This window comes from Vanacampus margaritifer, chromosome 11 (assembly GCF_051991255.1).
Source record: "Vanacampus margaritifer isolate UIUO_Vmar chromosome 11, RoL_Vmar_1.0, whole genome shotgun sequence".
Lineage (NCBI taxonomy): Eukaryota > Metazoa > Chordata > Actinopteri > Syngnathiformes > Syngnathidae > Vanacampus > Vanacampus margaritifer.
The window spans coordinates 16,735,628-16,758,388 of record NC_135442.1 but is presented as its reverse complement, the minus strand read 5'-3'; the positions used below and the strand labels follow the sequence as shown (position 1 = coordinate 16,758,388).

Below are 22,761 nucleotides of genomic sequence, written 5' to 3'. Positions count from 1 at the left end.
TTTGGCCTCCCATTCAATTCTGGAAGCAATTAAAACCTCAAAAAGCCCTCCCAACATTTAACCCACAAATAAAAAGCAATTCGAGCAAATGTGAGTTTCCAGTCAAATCCACACAGAAGGTTAAAATTTGCCAACATACAAACAGCCCTTTTTTTCTTCTTGTCACTTGAAAAGTCCAGTAAAGAGGTGGACTTACGTTTTTGGTGCCTCCGGACGCTGGTCTCCATGATCTAAAATCAACTTTGGCAATTTGTGGTGTGGTGTGGTTTCTCCCGCCGCATGCATGCACGGCCTCCAGCGTGCAGCCACAGCGTTTGGGCCATTCTTCTTCTTCTCCTCCTTCTTCTTCCTGAGCCCATTTCAGGCGGCACGGCGGGAAACGGAGAAGCTGATCCAAGTTCAAAGTCAGGTCCGCCGACCCCTTAGAGAAGAACTTCTTTCTTTCCCTCGCATGCCTGCTTGGATGGGAGAAAAGGGGGAGGAAAAAAAGAAGGAAAATTCATCGTAAAAGAGGCGTGAGAGAATTGCAAGTGTTAGTTTGCATTCCAACAGGTTTGAAAATGATAAATCACACATGATGAAGGAGCCCCCCACCCCCACCCCACCCCACCACACACACACTTAAGGCCCCAAGGGTCTTTTAACACTATGTGACAATATCAATATGTTGCCACGCCGGGAAGGTGACTGGTGGGCTCGGCGTGACCTTGTGGTTTCATGGATGTTTGAACTCTGACCCCCTTAAGACCACATAGGCTGCCCTCTTGCCTCCTCGCTGGAAAATAAGCCTGTTTGTCACAAAGACACTTTTGTTTTCCGTTTTTTTTTTGCGGGGGGGGGGGGGGGGGGGACGCAGCCCACCACACCCCAAAATCAGGTTGTTCAAATAAGACGAATAATATAAATGAGCTTTACACATAAATGAGTAATGTTAGATTTAATACTGACAATTAAAGCTAAATTGTTGCATGATGAATATTTCATGGAGAATGAGGGGGTCCAATAATGCTTAACCTTCCGGTTACATCTTTTTAAACGTCTCATTGACAAATTTCGGACAAATTTGAGCATAAAAAAAAATGAAGTAAATCAACACCTATTTTTGTGGCTTCTAAATAAGAATGATAGCAAATATTGGTTATGCAAGTGAGACAAAAATAATTGCAGCACAAAAATGTAAATTACACTAAAATCACAGCAAAAAATATTTTTACAGAGTTGATCACGATTAACTCTGCATTTAACACTTTCAAAAGTGTTGTTTTAACTATGGACCAATGCAGACACTTAAATTTAACTCTGTAGGTGTTTTTATGCTGTGATTATGCTGTGTCAAAATAGGTTATGTTAATATCAACCAAAAGTGAGCTAAAAAAGAAAAAGAACAAAGTTTGTTATACAAAATTTGGAGCCCAAAAAAAGAACACCAAAGCTTTATTAAAAAAATAACAACGCATTGCAGATGCATACAATATTACACTGATGCAATCACAATTGGTATGATGTATAAATTACAAATATGACAAAAAGGTTTTACACACATACACTCACACACGTTATACTCATTTCCGTTCATAAATGTACTCCGTACATATGGACAGCCTTATATTGAGGAACATTCAAGAGTTCCTTTTATGACGTGAATGCGTGTTATTTATTTATTTTAACTCTAGGAGTGTAAAACGTCATAATTTCTTTTTCAAGGTAAATTTTGAATACTTCCTGTTAAATTCACCACCATCAACATGACAAAGATGTCAATGTAGACATTTGAGTGACACATCCGAGTCCGGCTGTCAAACGGGGACAAATCAACGTGCGTGTGTGTGTGTGTGTGTGTGTGTGTGTGTCTATATGTGTGTGTGAATGATTCTTCAGATCAGTTGCACCCACACGCAATCAGACTGGGGTATATGCATGTGTGTGTGCGCGCGCGAGCGTGCGCGTAATCCTCCATCTCAAAGATGATGGTAAATAACAGTTGACAGGGGGAAATACACACGCGCGAACACCCACGCCCACGTACTTGGAGTTGAAATGTTGTCGATGCTCAAGTGCCTATAAAATGTCTATAAAGATGACTGTAGATTGAACATTAAATATAGGAATTAATGGTGGGGAAATTAAATGTTTTTACAGATTATTATTTCCGGGTTTCACGTAAACAGGGAGTGCTGTTCCTGTTCGGGACGGTGCGAGTTCGATTCCCAGACAGTGCCCGCTCCAAATCCGATTAAAAAAAAGAGAGAAAGAAAAAGAAAAATGGACGGGTTATGTGAACTGAAAGGGCATCCGGCGTCAAAACTGTGCCAAACAAATCATACGAGTGACTTGCTGTGGCGACCCCTGACCGGACAAGCCGAAAGCCGAATATATAATGAAGAACAGGAAGTTGACAACCTTTAGCTAAATGTAGTTTTAGTCTTTATTAAGTGTGTAAAAACCTATTGTAGGCACTGTTAGAAAATATTATCAGGAAAATAAATGCCAGGATATCCGAAAGCGTCTCTCGTGCAACCTGCAACTTTGCGAGTCCCAACTTTTTGGTAGTGCGGCGTGGCCGGCGTGTGGAGGAGAAGGAGGAGGAGTGGGGTTGGGGGGAGGACCCCCGCTGCGCCCCTCGGCTGAACGTCAGCCAATGGCCTCGTCCGCCGGGCTGCCACTCACCCAAATCCGTCCAATACCCGCGGTGGCATTTCCAAAGCGGGTCCCCCCACTGCGTGCTCCAACTGTTGTGCGTTCTGCCCATCGCTCGAGGACAGAGTGAAGGGGGAAAAAAGCAGAGTTAGACGCCGGACAAAAGAAGTTCTCGAGCCCCTTATATCCATATTTCCATGCGTGGTGCATGAGGGCGCGCGCATGGAGTAGTAATGGAAGCCCCTTTGAGCAAGAGGAACCCCGCGTTAAGATTAGCGGATTTGGCAGCCACTCAAGTTCTTCCTCACCAGAACATGACAGGCTTCCCGGGGCTTGGGGGGCATCACCCTCTCTCCCACCATGCCCACCTCCACCCTGGGGAGCTGGCCAACGACCCCGGCGTGGCACTCACTCCATTCGGACCGGAGCACATGGCACAGACCAGTGCGCTCAAACTCAGCCCCTCGCAGCACATTCCGAGCCACCACGAAGCGCAGACCGCGGCGGCGGCTGCGGCGGCGGCGGCGACCGCAGCCTCCTTCGCTCCGGCGCAGAGCAACGTGGGCTTCCCCGTGGCCCACCACCCCCACGCGGGCTACTCCAGCAGCAGGGATTTGATCCTCAGGCGAGAACTCTCAGCCTCCGCCATGCACGCTCTCGGCGACCAGTCCGCCGCCTCCCCCCATCACCACCATCACCACCACCACCACGGCGTGTTCATCTCCCCAACAGGTGCGTACGGCCACGCGGACAGCGGGGCCCACTCCCTCTTCTCGGGGCTCCACGAGCAAGCGTCTCCGGGCTCGCACCCGCACCTCAACGGCCAAATGCGCCTGGGTCTACCGGGGGACCTCTACGGCAGGTCGGACCACTTCCGGCAGGATCACTACGGAGCGTCCACGCTGCACGGCTACAACAACGTCAACGCCGCCCACGGGCCCGCGGGGGCCTTCCTGCGCTACATGCGGCAGCCCATCAAGCAGGAGCTCATCTGCAAGTGGATCGAACCGGAGCTGCAGAGTCCCAAGAAGCCCTGCTCCAAGACTTATAGCACCATGCACGAGTTGGTCAACCACGTCACGGTGGAGCACGTCGGCGGGCCCGAGCAGAGCTCGCACGTCTGCTTCTGGGAGGAGTGCCCGCGGGAGGGGAAGGCGTTCAAGGCCAAGTACAAACTTATCAACCACATCCGAGTGCACACCGGAGAGAAGCCCTTTCCTTGCCCCTTCCCGGGATGCGGGAAAGTCTTCGCCCGCTCGGAGAACTTGAAGATCCACAAGAGGACGCACACAGGTCAGTTGATCCACTTTTAAGTGCGTCATTACGCGCACCACAAGTGAAACTCAACTCGTCTTTATACAAAAATAAATAAAAAGAAAAAAAAGTGCGCATTATTTGTTTAAATGCGATTTTACGCACAGCTCGACTTTTTTGGGGGGGTGTTTAGGTAAACAGAACCTAAAATGAATGCTGTAAAAACTTGTTATAAAGTAAAATAAATAAATAAATAAATAAATCAGTATCAAGAGCAACAATAGGGAATGAACATGAGAGATCTCTTTTAACATCCTGAAAACGTTATAAAATCAAACATTTAAAGCCAAATAAACACATTTTGCCTTTAAGTGATAATGCGCATGCGCAAGAAATAGTACGCGGAAAATCAAACATATAAAGCCAAACAAACACATTTTGCCTTTAAGTGGTAATGCGCATGCGCAAGAAATAGTACGCATTCCATGTGTTTCCAAGCTATAAAACAACTCGCCATACCCCCCTCCCACAAACACATGTAGCTCAGAGGCCTGAAGGCATTTTACACGTGTTCACACTGTAAAACATGCCTCGCACATGTGAGGAGGGGGTTCAGTGGTGGGTGCGCTCATGCGTTCAAGATGTAAAAATAAAAACGACCTGTGATTGTATCTGTGTTGTGATTAAGGTGAGAAGCCCTTCAAGTGCGAGTTCGAAGGCTGCGACCGGAAGTTCGCCAACAGCAGCGACCGGAAGAAGCACTCGCACGTGCACACGTCTGACAAGCCCTACTACTGCAAGGTGCGCGGCTGCGACAAGTCCTACACGCACCCGAGCTCGCTGCGCAAACACATGAAGGTGCACTGCAAGAGCCCCCCGCCTCTCCCCAACAACACGACCACCTACATCTCCTCGTCCGCCACCGGCAACCCGCTCGGGGAGCCCCTCTCCCCGCAGCGGAACCGCTCTGCCAGCCTCTCCCCGCAGGTGACCAACTTGAACGAATGGTACGTGTGTCAAGGCAGTGGGCATCAACAACAACAACACCCCCATCACCAACACCAGCACGACCTGCACTCCCCCTCCAGTGACGTGCCCACATCGGAGTCTGAAGATGAGGACTCGTTTAGAGACTCGGGCCCCAGGACGATGCTATGATAGACGACCCTGGGGAGGGAGGGGGAGGGGGGCACTTAAAAATAATACAAGCACTCAATCAAAGTGGATGCTACGTTGAAATTCTCAGTTTTTGGTGTGATGATGCAAATTTGAGCAATATTCACATTCTGCCAACAAGTGTCCTGTCGACCATTTTGTGCAGGGTTGGGCCAACTATTTAATATCGGTGCCCTTTTTTTTTTTTAAGAAGCTTTCAAAATTAATGTCAAAATATGATCAAAAAAAATGTTCAGATTTGTTTTGACTTATTTGCATTTCAATTTTATGAGATATCTGATGAAAAAGAAAAAAGAAAAGGTACACGTTTTGATAACATTTTTTTGTGTTTTGGGTGTTTTTCTGTAATATTTAAGAGGTATTTATGTTTATTTTATGCAACAACAACAACAACAAAAGTCCCCGGAGACCCTAAAAAAAATACACTGACAAGCTTGGTTGGATTTGTACATGTGAGTGTTCTCATGTTTGTGAATGTTGTAGTTTTTATTGACACTCTAGAAAAAAACATTTGGCTTTTTTGTATATTGTTATTTATTTGCTGGTTTCAATGTTGTACTGAAATTTAAGAAGCACCAAAGAAACGATCATAATAATAATACCAGTTTTTGTGGTAGTTCCCTGCTGATATTTTTGTAACTTTTTGTTATATATTTTTTCAGATTTTTTTTTATATAAAATACATTTTTGTCCTGTAAAAAGACTGACTTGAATAGGCTGTGTAATGTGAAACGTTCCATTTTTTTTAAAGACATCTCTCGCATGCCTTTATTTTATTATTGTTATTTTATATATATATATATATATATTAGTGATGTGTCTCTTTTGTTGAGGTGCATGGTGCCATTTGTACATGATGGATATTTAAAAAAAAAATGGGTAAAGTGACCCTTGATGTTTAAAATTTACTTTACAATATAAAAAAAATAACAATGCAAAAACCATGAATAAATACCAGTTCGGAAGGCAATACTTGATATGTGTCACATAATTGGAATATGCGTGTGTAGTTTATTTTCCAAGTGACCTATTCAATCGAATCAAAATTCTCACCTGCAGTTTCCATCCAGATATAAACAAATCACTTGTGCTGCAAAACCTGGTGGAGAGAGAAAAAACATCCAGAATATCCATCAACAATCAAATCTCCTCTCATATTCCCCGCATTGAAAATGGAAAAGGCCCAATGTGGCCCTCTATGGAGCGGCCTGTGCATGTGTGGGGCCCACGCGCAGCTTCAAACGTCTCACCGGAAGGAGACATGGCCGCTAAAAAAAGAAGAAGAAAAAAGAAAAGAAAGCATAGATCCGTACATTTTAATATTCATACAACGTTACGTCACTTTGAATGGAGCAAAGCAGAAACAGCAAATATGTCGCAAAGATCAAATGATGAATGGTGATTGAGAATCACAATGTCAACACAATATGTCAAAAAATAAACAAAAATCCAGACAAAAGTTGAGTAGAAATAAGTTTATAATGGTTCTTAATTCATCATCACATTGGGGAAAATAATCATATTATACAAAAAGCATAAGTAGTCAATATAGACTGCATTATAATGCGTATTTTACGCGTGTCCTCTTTTGTATTTCTAAAATATGACGATCATAACGACAGTAGAATAATATACTGTGTGCATTGCGTGGATGACCTCTGCTGCATTTTTTTTATTCATAATCACGTGCTCGTTTAAATTGGAGGGCATGTCATGCGTCATTATAATCATAAATGTAACCTAAAAAGTCTATGATCAAGGAGTCGTGCGTCTACTTTCTGGTTTACACGTTATTGTGATTCTGAAGAAGCGATCACTTGGTAAAAAATTAAAATATAATCAGTAGCGCACATAAGGTTGTAATAAATTAGCATAAACATGATCTGTAATTAAAGCTGTTGTAAAATTTTGATGAGGGAAAAATGAAACTTGTGCTTTTCATCTTCATCATTATTATTATTATGCAGTCCCAACTTAGACAATAGTCCCATGTTTTATATATATATATATATATATATAAATCCACATACTTGCCTGATTTATGCAATCACATACAAAGTAAGAAAATAAATGGCGGCATTTCAAATGCAAATTACACATATTACATTGAACAGTATACATTTGATAAGCTTGCAATTAAATTTTTTTAGTGTTACCTGCACTATGTATTTGATGTCGGTTGCACCAAATAATCACTTTTTACAAGATGCCCCCTTAAAAGCTCGTCTTTCTCAATCAAGAAAATCAACAAATGTTGCTCTTACATGGCGTGAAGAGGAGGAGTTTATAAACTAAAATGAAAAAGAAGAAGGAGAAGCCAGGCGGCGGTCACCCTCGAGTGGGAAAGCCTTTGAAGTGGAACTTATTATCCCGGGAATACTTTTGGGGTTGTCCTAACGACGCAGCTGAATGGGAGAAGGCGCTCCTTTGTCAGCGATTTGTTCTCCTTTAGTGGGACGCCCGTGGAAATGTACTTACACGGGCCACCTTAACTCGCCGCCTGCAAATCAGTAACCGGCAGAGTCAGACATGCAGACGCCACTATTTGGACCCGAGGACAAAGCAAGAAGAAGAAGAAGAAAAAAGACGCCCTTTAAAAAAAAAAAGAGAGAGAGAGAAAGGGGTTAAATGCTAATATCGTAGATATGTGCACAAACAACAGTAATTTAATTGTCGGCAGATTTTTCTTTGAAGTTGTCAATTCATCCCACCTTAAAAAGAAAAAAAAGTGGAGGGCCAGCACCTGCGCACTCTGCAGGGGCACCTTGCAAGGCTGCCTATGGAGGGGTGAGGCGGGCAATGCAGTATAACAAACTTCATTTTAATAAATAAAAACATATTTTCTTTCTTTCTCTTTTTTTTTTTTGGGGGGGGGGGGGTGGACCCAATTTTTACGAGCGGAGGTAAGGGGGCGCACCTGACGATGGGTGGCCTCTATGGTATTGCCTATATTACCTTTAAAATTGGATTTAAACAAATTTTCACGTGCATTCAGGGTTTATTGCAAGGGGTGGGCACTTATCCCCCCATTAGTATGATAGTCACATCCAGAATTTTATTAGATTTTTTTAAGCAGTCATATTTCTTATGTGCATCAAATGACATTTTCCATTTTGGATGGAGGGGAAAAAAGGGGGTGAACCTTGCATTGGATTGCATTCTAATTCTCCATTCTAATGATGAAATAGTTTTATTTAGTGCTCAGTCTTTTTTTTATGTCAAAAAATTGTTTAAAAATATCATTTGAAAGAATGTCATATTTCTCATGTGCATTATTGTACCATGGGGAAGGCTGGGTTGCTTTTTTGGGGGAAAGGGAGCCGGGGGGAGGGGGTGCGGTAGTGTTATGCTCGAGTGACAACAAACATTTTTTTTTCGGAATAAGAAGTTGCATCCACCCATTTTCTTAACCGCTTGTCCTCATAAGGGTAGTGGGGGGTGCTGGAGCCTATCCCAGCTGGCTTCGGGCAGTAGGCGGGGCACACCCTGAACTGGTTGCCAGCCAATCGCAGGGCACACAGAGACAAACAACCATCCATACTCACAATCACACCTACGGACAATTTTGAGCGTTCAATAAACCTGCCATGCATGTCATTGGAATGTGGGAGGAAAATAAGAAGAAGAAGTTACATTTCTCAAATTATGGAATGGTGTTTCTTTTTTTTGGGAAGGGATATAGGAACAAAATATATATTTGTGAGGAAGTCACATTAGTTTTACTAATTAGATATATATACATATATATTTAAAGTGGGCATTTCTTACGTCCATTATTGGCAAGAGGTAAACACAAAAAAAAAAGGGGGGGGGGTGTCAATCACCTCTTCAAATACTGCCCTCTATCGCTTTATCTACTGCTTTGTGTTGCTTTTGAGAGTCCGAGTGGGTACATTCAAGGTGAGCATGGTGGTCTCGTCTCAGCCACGTCTGGGCCAGCTCCAAGCAGCTGTGCGTTTGTTCACCTCCAAGGCCGAGCGGATCGAGGGAGTTGAGACATGTGACAATGTGCACTCCCAGGGGGGTCACTGGACTGACCTGGACCCTACCAGCCTTTTCATTGCAACTTCATTAAATCAATTACTCAGTGAACACATCAGGATTTCTTTCTTTTTATGTTGTTGTGGGTGGGAGGCTTTCATATGAGGAAGGGAAGAAGTTTTGACTTGAGACATGTCTAGTTCACTGTGAAGCAACAGTGTTGATAAGATATTTGGAGCCACATTTTTCCAAATGCATTTGGGAGATTTCAAGTGTGTTTTTGCCACCTTACCTCATAGTTCAGAAATGAGAAGAAGATGGAAGATTGTTGTCACAAGTACTACATAGCCAGTACGACCCACAAATTCCTGCAGCCCTTTCAATGTTGCTGTTGGCCTTTTGGAAACCTCGCTGACTTATTTATTTTTTTGCTATATTTTTTCAAAATTTTGGACAAACTTGAAGTTCTTGGTCATATTGTACCATATTTTCTCCACTTGACTGTATTCACTGTGTGTTCCATGCTATACGTACTGCACGGTATCCTGACCAATACCTTTGAACAACGACTTCCTTCGGATGATATGGAAGCTCTAAGTGGACCATGGATTGAGCTATAAAATGTGACTACGAAAATGTCAGGAAAGCCTACTAAAACATCTGAACTTTGGAGTTAATCAGTAACATGGTGTTTTATTTGTGCCCTCTTAAAATACAGGAAGAATACCTGACCATTATAGGGCACGTTATTGGGGGAAAAAAGTTTCAATCAATCAATCAATCAATCAATCGAGCACCTTTAAAAAGATACTTGTCTCATTGTAAGAGTAAGAAAATAATATTCTTTCTATAATTAATGTGACATTATTTTTCATGAACCTCCTTTAAAAACCCATTTTGCCACTTGCTGTCGACTGAAGATGACATCACCTGTGCTGAGGAAGTAGGTAACGACCAATCATGGCTCAGTTTGCCGACCAAGCCCAGAAAACAGGTGTGATTGATCACTACCTATTTCCTCAGCACAGGTGATGTCATCTTCAGTAGACAGCAGGTCGAGAAATGTGTTTGTAAAAGTATTCATTGTAGATGAAAAATGACATAATTAATTTAATTCTGGACAAAAATATGAACTTTGTACTACTGAAAATAGCTCAATCAGTCAAGAATCCCTTTAACAAGTAGAGGATAGCCGGTAGGAGATGTTTCTCTGGTCCATAAGATTATTTTAGTTACAAAGATTACCAAAATAACCAAGACTAAAATTGAAAAACAAACAAACTCTTTTTTTGCTAATGAAAGAAAATTAAATCCAAAACGCGTAAAAAAAAACAAACTACAAAAGTAACAAACTATATAGGTCTTCGTATTCATCGGTGTCAATTTTATGCATGAGCTTTTGGTGTTGATTTTAAATGTATTTATTTTTGTATCACAGCCAGGCTGCTTGCCAGAAGGAAGGTCGGACAGTCATTGTAGTCCTGATGTACGTGATGCATCAAAGTTGACAAGTACCTACATTTGATTTGTGGATGGTTGTTTTTACAATATTGCTGTTGAGTTTTTACTACACAATAGGCTACTTACCATGATGTTAAAACTAATATTAAAGGGATACTTGGCTCATTGAGCATTTATTAAAGGCAAAATGGTAATATTTTGTCCAGAATGAATTTGATAACTTCATTATCTTTCTTCTACAATTAATACCTTTAAAAACACATTTTTCCACTTGCTGTCGACTGAAGATGACATCACCTGTGCTGTGAAAGTAGGTAACGACCAATCACGGCTCACCTGTTTTCTGGGCTTTGTCAGCAAACAGAGCCATGATTGGTTGTTAGCTAATTCCTAGGCACATGTGATGTTAGATGATCTTCAGTAGACAGCAAGTGGAAAAAATAGTTTTAAAAGGTATTAATTGTAGAAGAAAAATAATAAAATCATCAAATTAATTCTGGACAAAATATTCACTTTTTACTGTTGAAAATGGCTCAATGAGTCTAGTATCCCTTTAAAATTAATGAAAACAACTAAAATGAAGCATTTTCAAAAACAGTAAAACTGATTTTTTTAAAACAACTCACAAACACACTTTGAAAACCAATTAGAAGTAACTAAATTAAAACCAACAACTTTAAACAAAATAAAAAAGATAACAAAAAATTCCAGAACTAATACCCTGGTCCACCAGCATGCATATCTTTCTGCAACCTTATGATACAGAATAAACAATTAAAGTAAGCTTGGTGGGATCCATTGTAATTGTGTACCTTCAAGGATAACGACTCACAATACTGATATACTAGCATCTAGATTATTTACTTTTGTGGCAATCTGTCTACTACTTCTATAAATCCATCAATAAATATAACGTTACACTCATAAAAAAAAAAGTGTTTGTTGGCAACCGGCAGAATGCCACTCCATCCATAAATCTTAAACATAAACCGCGCACCAAGTCAGTAAAAATCCAAAGCCTGCTTTGGCAGTCGTGCGCTATTATCTGCAGCAAGACAATATATCATATCTGGTGGCTGGCTAACATAACATCTGCGGGGGTAGAGGACTTGGTGCCGGTCCAACAGGCCCCATCCCGAGGACTGGGAGCCACTCCAAGCCAGTAGGTGAGCAGAGAGCAAGGTCGTCCACGGACGAGCCGCTTCCTGCTAGCCGCTCCTTCTGCAGCCCGGCCGACGCTGCCGGCTACAAAGTCGATAGGAAAGTGCAGATAGGCGTGAGCAAGCTCAGCCCAATGGCCTCTCGCTGAATGACCAGCTTCCCCTAAAAGCCTCTAAATTGCAGGATGTAGGCTTCAGCATACTTGGAAAGAAAGAGAACATGGCCAGGTGGAGGGAGATGGAGGGGGGGGGGGGTGGAGGACAGAAGGAGAGAGAAGCAGATGGACTTCTTACGGCATGGACACTCTTGATTTGTGCCCAAGGATGAGAGTGGACAGTATAAAGAGTGTGAACAATATCCTGTGGTGGTCCTTTCAAAATAAGCCTCTTCCTATTGCATCTCACTATCGATTGTATTCATTTTACAATATACAGCATACAAGAGGGAGTCCTACAAACATGCAAGAAGATTCAATACAAATTTTAAAAAGACTCCATTTGGTAGGAAATTGCAAGCACTGGATTTACATGCAGTCAATATTCAGGTTAAGGTCAAAATTTCGGTTTCTGAAACATTTAAGATAACACGTTTACACCGCGACGCACAGACATCATTATACAAATAGACATTATTTCAGATTTAAATTTTCTAAAGTCAATAAAAGACATTACATTATGTTCATGTCGCTCACCATACCAAGAAAGTAGTAGTTTTCCTCCTCGCTCCAATCCCAAATGGCTTTCTGTACTGCATCACCATGTTTGTTTACCTCTGCTTGTGCATTTCCGGTTGATTGCGTGCCACGCGCACGGACTTGCATACACTGTGGCATTTTCATTGTAGAAACAGAAAATAATGGGAAAACCTAGCGGAGAAATCATGTATTTACATTAGGGCTCATTTAGGGAATGGCAACGTAAAATGGCCGCCGTGCATACAAGTATAAGACAGAGTTTTTTTGCTAAGAGCATGCGCAGAACAGAAACCAAAATTGCGTTCAATGGTGGCTGGGAGGTCAAGGGTTCAATCCCTGGCCGGTCATACCAAAAGACTATACGAAAATAGCACCCATTGCCTCCCTGCTTGACACTCAGAATTAAGGTCTGGATTGGGGGTTAGATCACCAAATGATTCCCCGGGCGCAGTCCCAGTGGCTCCTCACCGCTCCCTCTCTGGCATGGGTCAAATGTGGAGAGGAAATTTCGACCCACTTAGATCGGTAACTTTAATATGACCAAATACTAGTTTTAGAAAAGAGGTAACCCAGGGGTCTTATGATTTTTTTTTTTTGGGTTGTGTGTGTGTGTGTGTTTTATTTATTTTGTATTTTTTTTTTATACATAACCTCATCGTCATTGGGGGAAGGGATGCTTTTTGTGATGTTAATTTATTTAGCATTTAATTATTTATTCATTTAATCAACAATGAAGTTTCCGATATGAACAGAACAATGCTATACAGTACAGTGAAAAATGTATGCTTAAATTTGGACCAGCAACACTCAACATATGGCCAACATGTTGCCACCCAAAAAAAAACCCACAATAATAATTTTAAAATAAATTAATCTCAAACATTATACTCATTTCACTAATATGGGTGGCAAGCTACAGCATGACAAAGTATATTTTGTAGGGTTGTCAGGCGATTTAATCGTAATTGTAAAACTTCAATAGTTAACTCACGATTAATCACAAATTTTATATCTGTTCTCAATGTACAATATATATTTTGTAGTTGTCATGCTCTTGTTAACAAAAAATGGAAAAAAAGTTATATAAGATATATGCTGCATCTTTTAGTCATTGATACCGTCATTTCATAATAATTCATGAAATTGAGTTTAAATTAAAAAGTTGTATTGCACTGTAAAAAACGAGTGTGATATTGATTTGTGTTAGTCATTTTTCTGCCACTAGATGGCATAATTGCATTTGTAAGACATTGGTGGCAGCCAAGTGCCTTTTTCTTTTCATTTTTCAGAGCTATCTAATCTTTAACATGAAGTCAATTTTGTTTAATTTTTTTTTAAAATTGTAAAATACAACTTGACCCCAGGCTCCACAAATATATGCATTATTTATTATTAAATGTATTACTGCAATATTTTGACTTGATTCGTTGCGACTGGAATTCCCCCAGTAAAAGCTTTCCAAATAAGGGGCGGTCATTGAACACGCATTAAAAAAATTGTGGCGTGAAAAGAAACTTTAAATAAACTCAAAATTATTGCACAAAATTTTGACACCCCTAATTTTGAGCTATCAAAATCTTTTTTTTTTTAAATTTAATTGATCAAACAATCTTTAAACAGGCTTTCCAAATAAGGGTAATTAATCGCACGTTAAAGGAACTTCAAATTAATGCACACATTTTGACACCCCTAATTGTGAGTTATCAAAATCTTTCATTGTATTTTTTGAGAACATTCACTGACAAAAAGAGACTATCGAGGGAGTATGCTTTTTTATTTATTTTTTTGCACACAGCTCTCCTAAATTTCCTTCAGAACAGGCTCCAGCCACCCATTCCCTATTACTTTGCTTTTCCAAGCAACCATCACTCCATCCCATGATATTGCGGGAACAGATTGGTATGACAGCAGCAGAGCTATCATCAGAGGGAGGCCTTAAATGCATCTCGTTTGCCTGCGGGAAAAGGTCAGCATTTGGACATGATAGGACGGATGGAGGAAGCTGCTGTCCATGATCATAGAAGAGAAGCTCAGATAAAACTGCTCTGCCTATTATCATCTCAATGGAAGTCCACCACGGACCAACTTCAGCCTCACTGTTGGAGCTCTAATCCATCGTGATAAACCAATGCACCTGCAAAAAAAAAAAATACATAAAAAACCTTCAGTGTGGAAGCATCGCATGACCCCTCAACCGTGCAGAGGCAGGGACCTCCCTTGGACTCCGGTGGATCCAGAAACATCACACACAGCCAAATGGCTTGGCTTTGGCAATGACTGATATGAGCCTGGTTGGTCAGAAGAAAATGTGCTGTCTTGATGTTTGCAGCTTGCCTGGGATAAGCCAGAAAGGAAGCACAAATGGCCGGATAGGCAATGAGATTGAGATACGGGGGTCTGCATTTGACCCATAGCTTCAAAGAGACTGAATGAGGCCCCAGAAGAGGCTTAGGACAGAAATGATTGAATGCCAAGATGACCTATGGTGTCCGCAAAAAAAAGCATCTATAGTCCACTTGCTTGTTTTGATTGGTCTTTTTCGGTAAAACCCCCCAAAACAAAACTCCAAGTCAACGGAGAGCTCTTCTATGACGTCTCTAATGTATCCCACAGGACACTTTGCTCTGGACGGTCCCAATCACAAGACTAATTATGTCATTAGGACAGCTTGAGCAGGGGACGGCCACCTTTCGGCCTTTTGCAGACATATTTGGTAGTAAATGACAGCATCCTTCGCAAAAGACATCATGACAGATCCATCTTAGTGACAAGCAGAATGGCACTCATGGCCCAACTATTCCCCACTTTGGATCGACACCGTCTCGAGGCTCTTTCATGCAGAGATCTTGAAAAATTGCCACATCAGAGCTGCTGATTACTGGTCTGACAATTGCTTTCATGACATCAGGGTGGTAGAAGTGCGTTACAGGTCGTGGCCAATGTTTTACTGAAGCTGGAAACTTTGCTTTGTCAACTTCATCACCCCATTCTGCTCAAAGCAACCTTTAGAAGCTGTGTGAAATTCATGACTCATTTTGACTCTCCACTACCTAAAAAAGGCGGAAAATTGGCAGGTTGACTTTGCTTCACCTCAAAAATTCAGTGTCTGTGCTGTATACAAACAACACGAGGAAAAGCAGCGAAAAAGATGACTAACAAGCAGTGTGAAAGGGGCTTCGGATTCAGATGTGGTGGGGCCAGTTTTAAATTGTTTCAAGTCCTACGTATACGTGACAGCCCTTCTGTCTTCTTCATGTGCCCGCTGAGAAAGTATTCCAAACAAATAGAAAGTGAAACTTGCCATGCTGCACAGTGTGACCGCGACCCCAAAGGGCAAGTGGCACTTCATTAACCCCCCCGTTTACTGGAGATGCTCTTAAACCTCCCTACCCCCTCCACTTTCTCATATAGAGAGGATTAATGTCTTTTACCTGTCACTTTGCAACACTTCCAATATATAGAAGCGCTTATCTCTGGCTGGATGCACTTGGGCTATTGTTCAAATAATAGTGCTATTTTCAAAAAGTGAATATTGTAAAGAGAATTAATGTGTTCAAATTGTCTTCAACATAAAACCTTGAGTGAATGTTATAGGCCATGTTTGAATGAACATTTATTACCGTTATAAATGTATAAAGAGAACTTCAACACTTTGAAATAAAGCTAAAATACAGCAAGGCACTCGTACTTTGGTTGATAGTACAAGCAATTTCCAGTGCAGTAAAATTGGCTGCATATTTGCCGCTGGATAACTAATATTGCACTGACTTGCCTGGTACTTGTTTTATCGGCTTAATTTGCTTTTGAACTGCTGGAAAAGGGAAGTACTCCTACAATAATCCTACAAGATCCATTTAAACAACTTTCGTAACCTCTTGAACTAAAGTTAAACGTCTACATTATACTTGAATCGCGTCTCGACTGTTTCACAATATAAAATTCCATCATAAAAGAAACTGTTCCAATACTTTTGCCAAAAACTGTATGACTTGTCCTATAAATCGCCATTTGAGCCACTTAAGTGGACACTGAATCCAAAGTGATTATTTAGTGTTCCTCATTCAAACAAACTAATAACTGTCACCATCTTTGTATAAACCTTCCCCTCCTCCTATTTGGTTGAAGAGCCAAATTAACAGGCTGCTTTGCACTGTGATGAGCACCCCTGAAAAAAAGAAGAGGGGGTGGGGGGGGGTGTCAGGGGCAAGATCCATACAAAGCTGGAGGACCAATGAGGGCTTTTCTTTCACTGGTGGTTCGTGGCCGGGATTAAGAGAGAGGGCTCTTGACTCCTTCCTTTCACGGCGGAGCACAAGAGTGCTTGTCAGCGACTCGGGAGAAGAAAGAGGAGAAGAATACCCGAGTGCAGGGTTATCGTCTTTTTAATTGGATTAACAGGGTGTCGTGTTCGAGTCCCGAGTGTGACCAACATGTCACCATCCACTCTGTCCTTCTCTGATAGACCAAATAAAACACTGGCCAAAAAAAAAAGAGAAGAGAAAATTTTAAAGCAGGGGTGTCAAACTCATATGCGCTCAGGGGCCGCATGGAGGAAAATATATTACCAAGTGGGCCAGATCGGTAAAACAATGCTCAACTGTAATCATATTGTTCCAAAAAATAACACAAATGCAAATTTAACGCAGTAACACTTTGCCCGTATGAGTTCCGGACATGTTTAAATCTACCTGTTTTGCATATATATAGTTCCCAGAATGCATTGTGTGGCGCAGTTAATTAAGTTATAAGGACGTTAATCCTTGTCATATGTATTTGTGTTGCGAGTAATTGAATCTGTGTCATATTTAACATGTTTGTCTGGCTCCGATAATTTTATTTTTTTAAACAAACCGTAAATTTAGGTTGTGTCTAAAATAATGACATCCGGGACGATTCTGTTTACAAGTTGCATTGCTCATCTGAGGACTGCTTGTGAAATTACCAATTTATATGTTTTGATTGTGGCCGGCTGATTAATTGGTCTGACATTACAAATGTTTTTTTTTACTTTACAAAATCTTCTCGCGGGCCGGATTAAACCCCTTTGTGGGTCTGATCTGGCCCACGGACCGTATGTTTGACACCACTGCATTAAAGCAATGGTGGGCAAGGTAAGGATCGTGGACTATCTGCGGTTCGCTAGGGTATTTGGTCTTCCCAACAAATCTAAAAATAAATAAAACATCAAAATGCGCCTAATGCATCATATTTGTTCATATCTTTTCTTTACTAAGGCCTGAGTGTTACCAAAAACAAAAATGGTCAGATTGTAATTTAAGGGATACAAATGCAATTAGTGTACGTCAAAGTGCTTGATTATTTATTATGTTAAAAGTATTAAAACTGGCGGTTAGGACAAGTAACTATTGGTTTGACATGATCTTGACATAGTTATGGGGAGTTGGAATCAGTCAATGGAGAGAATAATCGACTACACACTGTAGTTTCATTCCGATTGTTTGTATAAAGGCAGAATTGTTGCATTGGCCATCATTAAAGTGTGGAGGTGTACCTAATGAGAGGAAGTCAAAAGTAGAGAACTTTCTTTTTGTCCCCATCAGAGACCATTTCAGCTTTTATCAAGTTCTCCACAATGTATTTACTGTATTTAAAAAAAAAAGGAAGAAGATACAGTACATAGGCCTATGTACAGTATTGCTATATAATAAGCACTCATGTCTGAGTGTTAAATGCTAATGTAATAAGACATTTTAGACCTCTATTCAGTTTTAATGTTCAAGAAAATATTGATAAAAAAAAAAAGAATTTCACCTAACAGATGGACAATTAAGGTAAAAATAAAACACACACAAAAAAATAAATACATTAGCATGTCTCAACACTCCACCTTGCAGATTCATGTGGGCTCTGCTCGTGCCTGTTTAGATGTGGGCCTTTAAGAACATGGAAAGGGGTGGGTTTGGACCAAGTGGGGGTCTGACTGACCTAGAGACTTGAATAAAACGTGACACTAAAATTAATTTAAAAATATATATATATTTATACTACATTTTAAATGAGTATTTCGATCCAGGCAAACCCACGGCCTTCTACAGAGCCCTATTCTGCCTCAGCAGGTGGGCTGTTTGTACACCTGCCTTGACAGGAAAGCCTATGTTCATTTTGCACCAATCATAATTTGACTATGGCTTTCTGCCCATCAGAATCTCACATCATTTGAGTTAGTAATAGTCTAATTTTGCATATTATTTAAAAGTACACAGCAGAAATAAAGCACACATCCATGTAAAAAATGCTTTAAAGTATGGTGGATTCCTTAAAGTTTTAAAAATATACAACCTTTCTGCCTTCAAATGAATTTCCCGTTAGATTTTTATGTAATTAATTTGGATTACATGAATTAAATATGTAGGCCTGTCATGTATGGCAGGAAACAAAGGCGTCTTACCTCTCTATTCAATATTGAAAACATGTTTCTTTCCCCAGGTGATTAATAAGAGCTGATAAATCGTCTTAAACGTCAATTATCTAAAAATAAATAAATAAATAACCTTATTGAGACAATATGCAAAACATTTAAATGTTAATTCTGATTGATCAGGTCACACCGTAATCAACTATTTCCCCCCTCCTGTAGAAGGACGTTCAGCTGCAATTAGCTGCTCATATATTGTCATTAGAAGTCTATTAAAACATCAAGTCATTATTTGGGAGCATCCCCGGGCGGGGAGGGGGAATTAGAATAAAAGCACACACATTTTCTTGCCACACGGGCCCTATTAAGATTAATGGAGAAATATGTAAAACGCGACGTTTTAATTCTCCTCCGACGGTGTTTTGCATACATGCACGCACTTATCACTCACGCCGCCCCCTCGTCAGCTATGAAAGCAATCTCAAGGCAACACATCAGCAAACACTGCTCGCATCTTAATTGATTCCCGCCGCAATTTGGGCGAGCTTCTAATCGTGTTAATTGTAATTTACTCTCTCCGTCTGTCTCTCGGGGAAACGCAGAAGACACGCGTTTAAATAAAGCAGCCGAGCGGGATGGGAGATCATATCAGTTCCACGCATAATAGACACGTCACGTAGCATTACACAGTGCCGAGACACACGCAGGGATCCGTCTAATCTGGACAAATGTCAGTGGAGTCTCCTTTTTGGAGCGCAGAAACACGAATAAAAAGGTTGGAAGTGACATGAACACATGTAATAATAATTGGAAGAAAAAAAAAAAAAGAGGGAGGGGGTTGCATTTCCACCTTTCCTGCAGACAACTTCGCCCTTCCGCTAGACATGGAGCACCTGTTGACAGCAGGCTTAACAAACTTCAGTTACAAAAAAATATACCCCATACGACGACCATCTCCATAAGGGGGTTATAAACAAACAAATAAACAGGCAAAAATAAATAATAATAATAAATATATATAATAATAATATAATTAACTTATATGGCAGAGAGGCTGTGCTCAAATCATTTCTGTGCAATTATTAGTATTTTTTATGCAGGTTTGGGTAGAATTAACAATTGAGGACAACCTGCAAAATATCAGTTTTCTATATAAAAAAATTGAGATTAGACAATTCATTATGTAAAAAAGAAAAAAAAAAAGAAAAAAGGTGAAGCCTAGTACTATGTTCCTGTGCCTTTGTCCTCCGGTCACTTTCAAACCGCTCAACTCCACAGTAATGAACTCAATGGGAGGGGAGAAACGGAAATGCCCAAACCTTTAAAAAAACAACAAAAAAAACATGTCCCAAACATTGCAACTTGGTGTTTAAATTCCCCCAAAATAAAATGAAAAGGCCAACTTGTTTTTCCAAGGGTGACCATACAAATTAAAACAAGCAAAAGATTTTTATGAAATTATATTAGTATGAAACTGCATCCAAAAAAGGCCTCATGTTCAAAAGGTTCCAGAAACATGAGCATCACTCCATCGCCACCCAGCAGAAACTGTGCAACATACATTCAACATTCCCCACTGAAAGTTACACATTTAGCAACAAAAACAGTTTGCCCTAAAATGTATTTAGTGAGGCATTTTTTTTTAAATCAAGTAATTGTTATTTTTCTATACTCATATATTCTAATTGTCAACAGTCTGTGCACTGCCCATAATTAGTGCAAAGGCATATAAAAAAAATACAAATAATTTGATAATTTATAGTGGAGTCTTGTACAAAATCAAGTGCAACAAAATTGTTGCCATGCCAGGCTCTGAAACAAATCTAAAAAGTGAAGCATGCCGAGGAAGAATTTAGTTGAACATTACACAAAAAGTTAACCCCTATAGTCTATGAAATTCTGAAGGAATATTTTCCAAGTGATGACTACCATTAGAATGTGCAAAATATTCAATAAAAATGGATGACATGCATTTTCGGCCTATTATTACACCACTAAAACCACTTTTTGTAAAGAATCTTATAAAAGACTGTGATTTTAAGATCTGCGATACTTTGAAAATTGTCTACAAAATTATTACCAAATATTTTTTTTCTGGAAATCATACAAGCCTTAAAACTGCTAGGTTAAAAAATAAACTAATAAATGGGCAAAAAAAAATTGGGGCCCACGTAGCAGTTTTATGAGTATACCAAAAGTTAACCAAAACATTAAATTTTAATGTATTAGCTTCCTTTTTGATATGGGCAACACAATCCATGAACATTGTTGAAATGTTCTGCTGAAAATGTCCTGCAACAAAAATACAACACATTTGGCAAAAAAACAACAACCCCCAAACAAAACACATTTTGTGTAGTTTATCAAATACACACTACAATAACTTATTTTGTACAAAATCCTATTAAAATTACTGTCTCCACATTTTCCTCACTTGTGCTGTCAGGACGCGTGTGGATTTACTTAATGAAAGCCATAAATAGTAGCAGCAGTTTTGTCCGCCGACCTCTGCATCAGTTGTGAAAACAAACAAACACAAACGTTGGTGAATAGACGACAGCAAAAAGTGGAGCGGGAGTAGGCGGAATAATGTGGCCGAATGCCAGACAGACAGCTTACTGGTGGGGTCTTTGGCTTGGGCGCTTTTTTTTTTTTTGTCCGGCCCTGTCCTGGCGCACACTCGGGCCTGTCTGCAGACACAATACATCATACAGTGGCAAGAAAGCGAGGGGAAGATGAGTGGATGAGGTGGGGTGTAAAGGGAGCTTTTCATTGCCATGGTCACCAATAGCACCATGAAGCACTCGCGACACCCCCCCTCAATTATCCTCAAGAGAAGACAAAAGCTAGGATGGGCTGTGCTGGGGCAACAGCAATCCTCCAGCACTATGGTTTGCCGGCGCGCAATTCCACGCAGACATATTGTAGCGTGATAGTCAGACACGCACCACCGCTGGGGCCCCGAGTACTGCGAGAGGCGCCCGCTTGGAATAAAGTGGCTTCACCTTAAATGAGAGCTCAGGCAGCTTTTATTATATTTGTCCACAGTTAGACCCGCAGGCTGCTCGCGCAAGGAGCCGCATGGCTTTTGCTCAAGGGACCCACACAAAGACGCTAAATGGCGAGTTCACGTTTGGGGGGCGCTGAATGGATCTCCCGCAAATCAAAATAGTGTTTGTTTACCCTTTTCGCCCAGCAGCTCTGACCGTCAAGATGCTTTCATGGTGACCTCGAGGAGAGCAGAGGTGTGGGCACGTGATGACGGAATGATGGCGCCCCTCCACCAGAAGCCGGCGGGGACCAGGTTGTCCACATGTATGATGGTCTTACCTTTTTCCACAAAAAAAAAAGAAAAAAAAAAAGAATTGAAACGAAACTGTCCTGTTGGTGTTAGGCAAAGTCTGCCTGCCTGCCTGGCCCCCAGGCTCCATCGCCAGCAGCTCTATGCACTCGGTCCCTGGCGGGCACATTATTTCTGAAGCACGGCAGCAGAGAGTGTGACGATGTTCTGCGCTTGCTTCAGCGAGGGCATGTCAATCATGCTGCCGTGGAATGTGAACGCACCCTGGGAAGGTTAAAAAAAAAAAAGACACACAAAGTAAATGCATGTTAAACTTTCATGTTTTGAACATGGGATAATTACAGTTCGGGTTGGGGCAAGGGAAGAAGTTCATTTGTGGATTATTTTATATATTCAGCACGGCTAAATCAGGAGTGTTTACTAGGATTCCATACAAAAATGTAATGCAATTTCATTTGTAAGAAAGTGATATTTTGGGGGCTACTTGAAAAATCGAAAACAAAAAAATACATATCTTGAGTGCTTTGAAATTATGGGCAAACTATTATTTCCTTTGCTACAAAAGATGTCGGCCATAATTGAGGAAGGTGTCCAAGCACATTTTTGGATTATTTTGCTACTCACTGACAAATAAGTCACTTGGGAGCTGTTCACACAATTTCATACAAAAATAATGCACAGCAATAAGTAGTGAAATGATCGTATTGGGTCAACAAACTC

The 22,761-nt window shown here is 40.8% G+C and overlaps 2 protein-coding genes across 7 annotated transcripts in view; one reads left to right on the top strand and one right to left on the bottom strand.

The window, feature by feature from the left end:
• Positions 1 to 2,733: 2,733 nt before the first annotated feature.
• Positions 2,734 to 6,125, top strand: zic5 (Zic family zinc finger 5). The gene is made up of 2 exons (XM_077580047.1): positions 2,734 to 3,930; positions 4,580 to 6,125. Exons 1-2 carry the CDS (start codon positions 2,871 to 2,873, stop codon positions 5,047 to 5,049), a joined length of 1,530 nt encoding a protein of 509 aa, XP_077436173.1. The 5' UTR covers positions 2,734 to 2,870; the 3' UTR covers positions 5,050 to 6,125.
• A 7,996-nt stretch (positions 6,126 to 14,121) lies between these two features.
• The window catches only part of clybl (citrate lyase beta like), a 73,999-nt gene continuing 65,359 nt past the window's right edge, over positions 14,122 to 22,761 (bottom strand). Inside the window, exons 8-9 of one of the 6 annotated variants that reach the window (XR_013295959.1) lie at positions 22,150 to 22,305; positions 14,122 to 22,070 (exon numbers count right to left, since the gene is read on the bottom strand). Coding sequence is in view for 4 of the 6 variants with exons in the window: in XM_077580362.1 (XP_077436488.1) it covers positions 21,960 to 22,070 (111 nt within the window). In the remaining 2 variants the exon portion in view is untranslated. Of the gene's footprint in view, positions 22,306 to 22,761 lie in introns of all 6 variants that reach the window. The other 5 variants (XR_013295960.1, XM_077580362.1, XM_077580363.1 and 2 more) reach the window with 5 other exon arrangements.

Bases quoted from the DNA above. Each gene is read 5' to 3' on its own strand.
- zic5 (XM_077580047.1), top strand. From the start codon at position 2,871: ATGGAAGCCCCTTTGAGCAAGAGGAACCCCGCGTTAAGATTAGCGGAT. The intron at 3,931-4,579 runs GTCAGTTGATCC...GTTGTGATTAAG, and splicing joins CCACAAGAGGACGCACACAG to GTGAGAAGCCCTTCAAGTGC.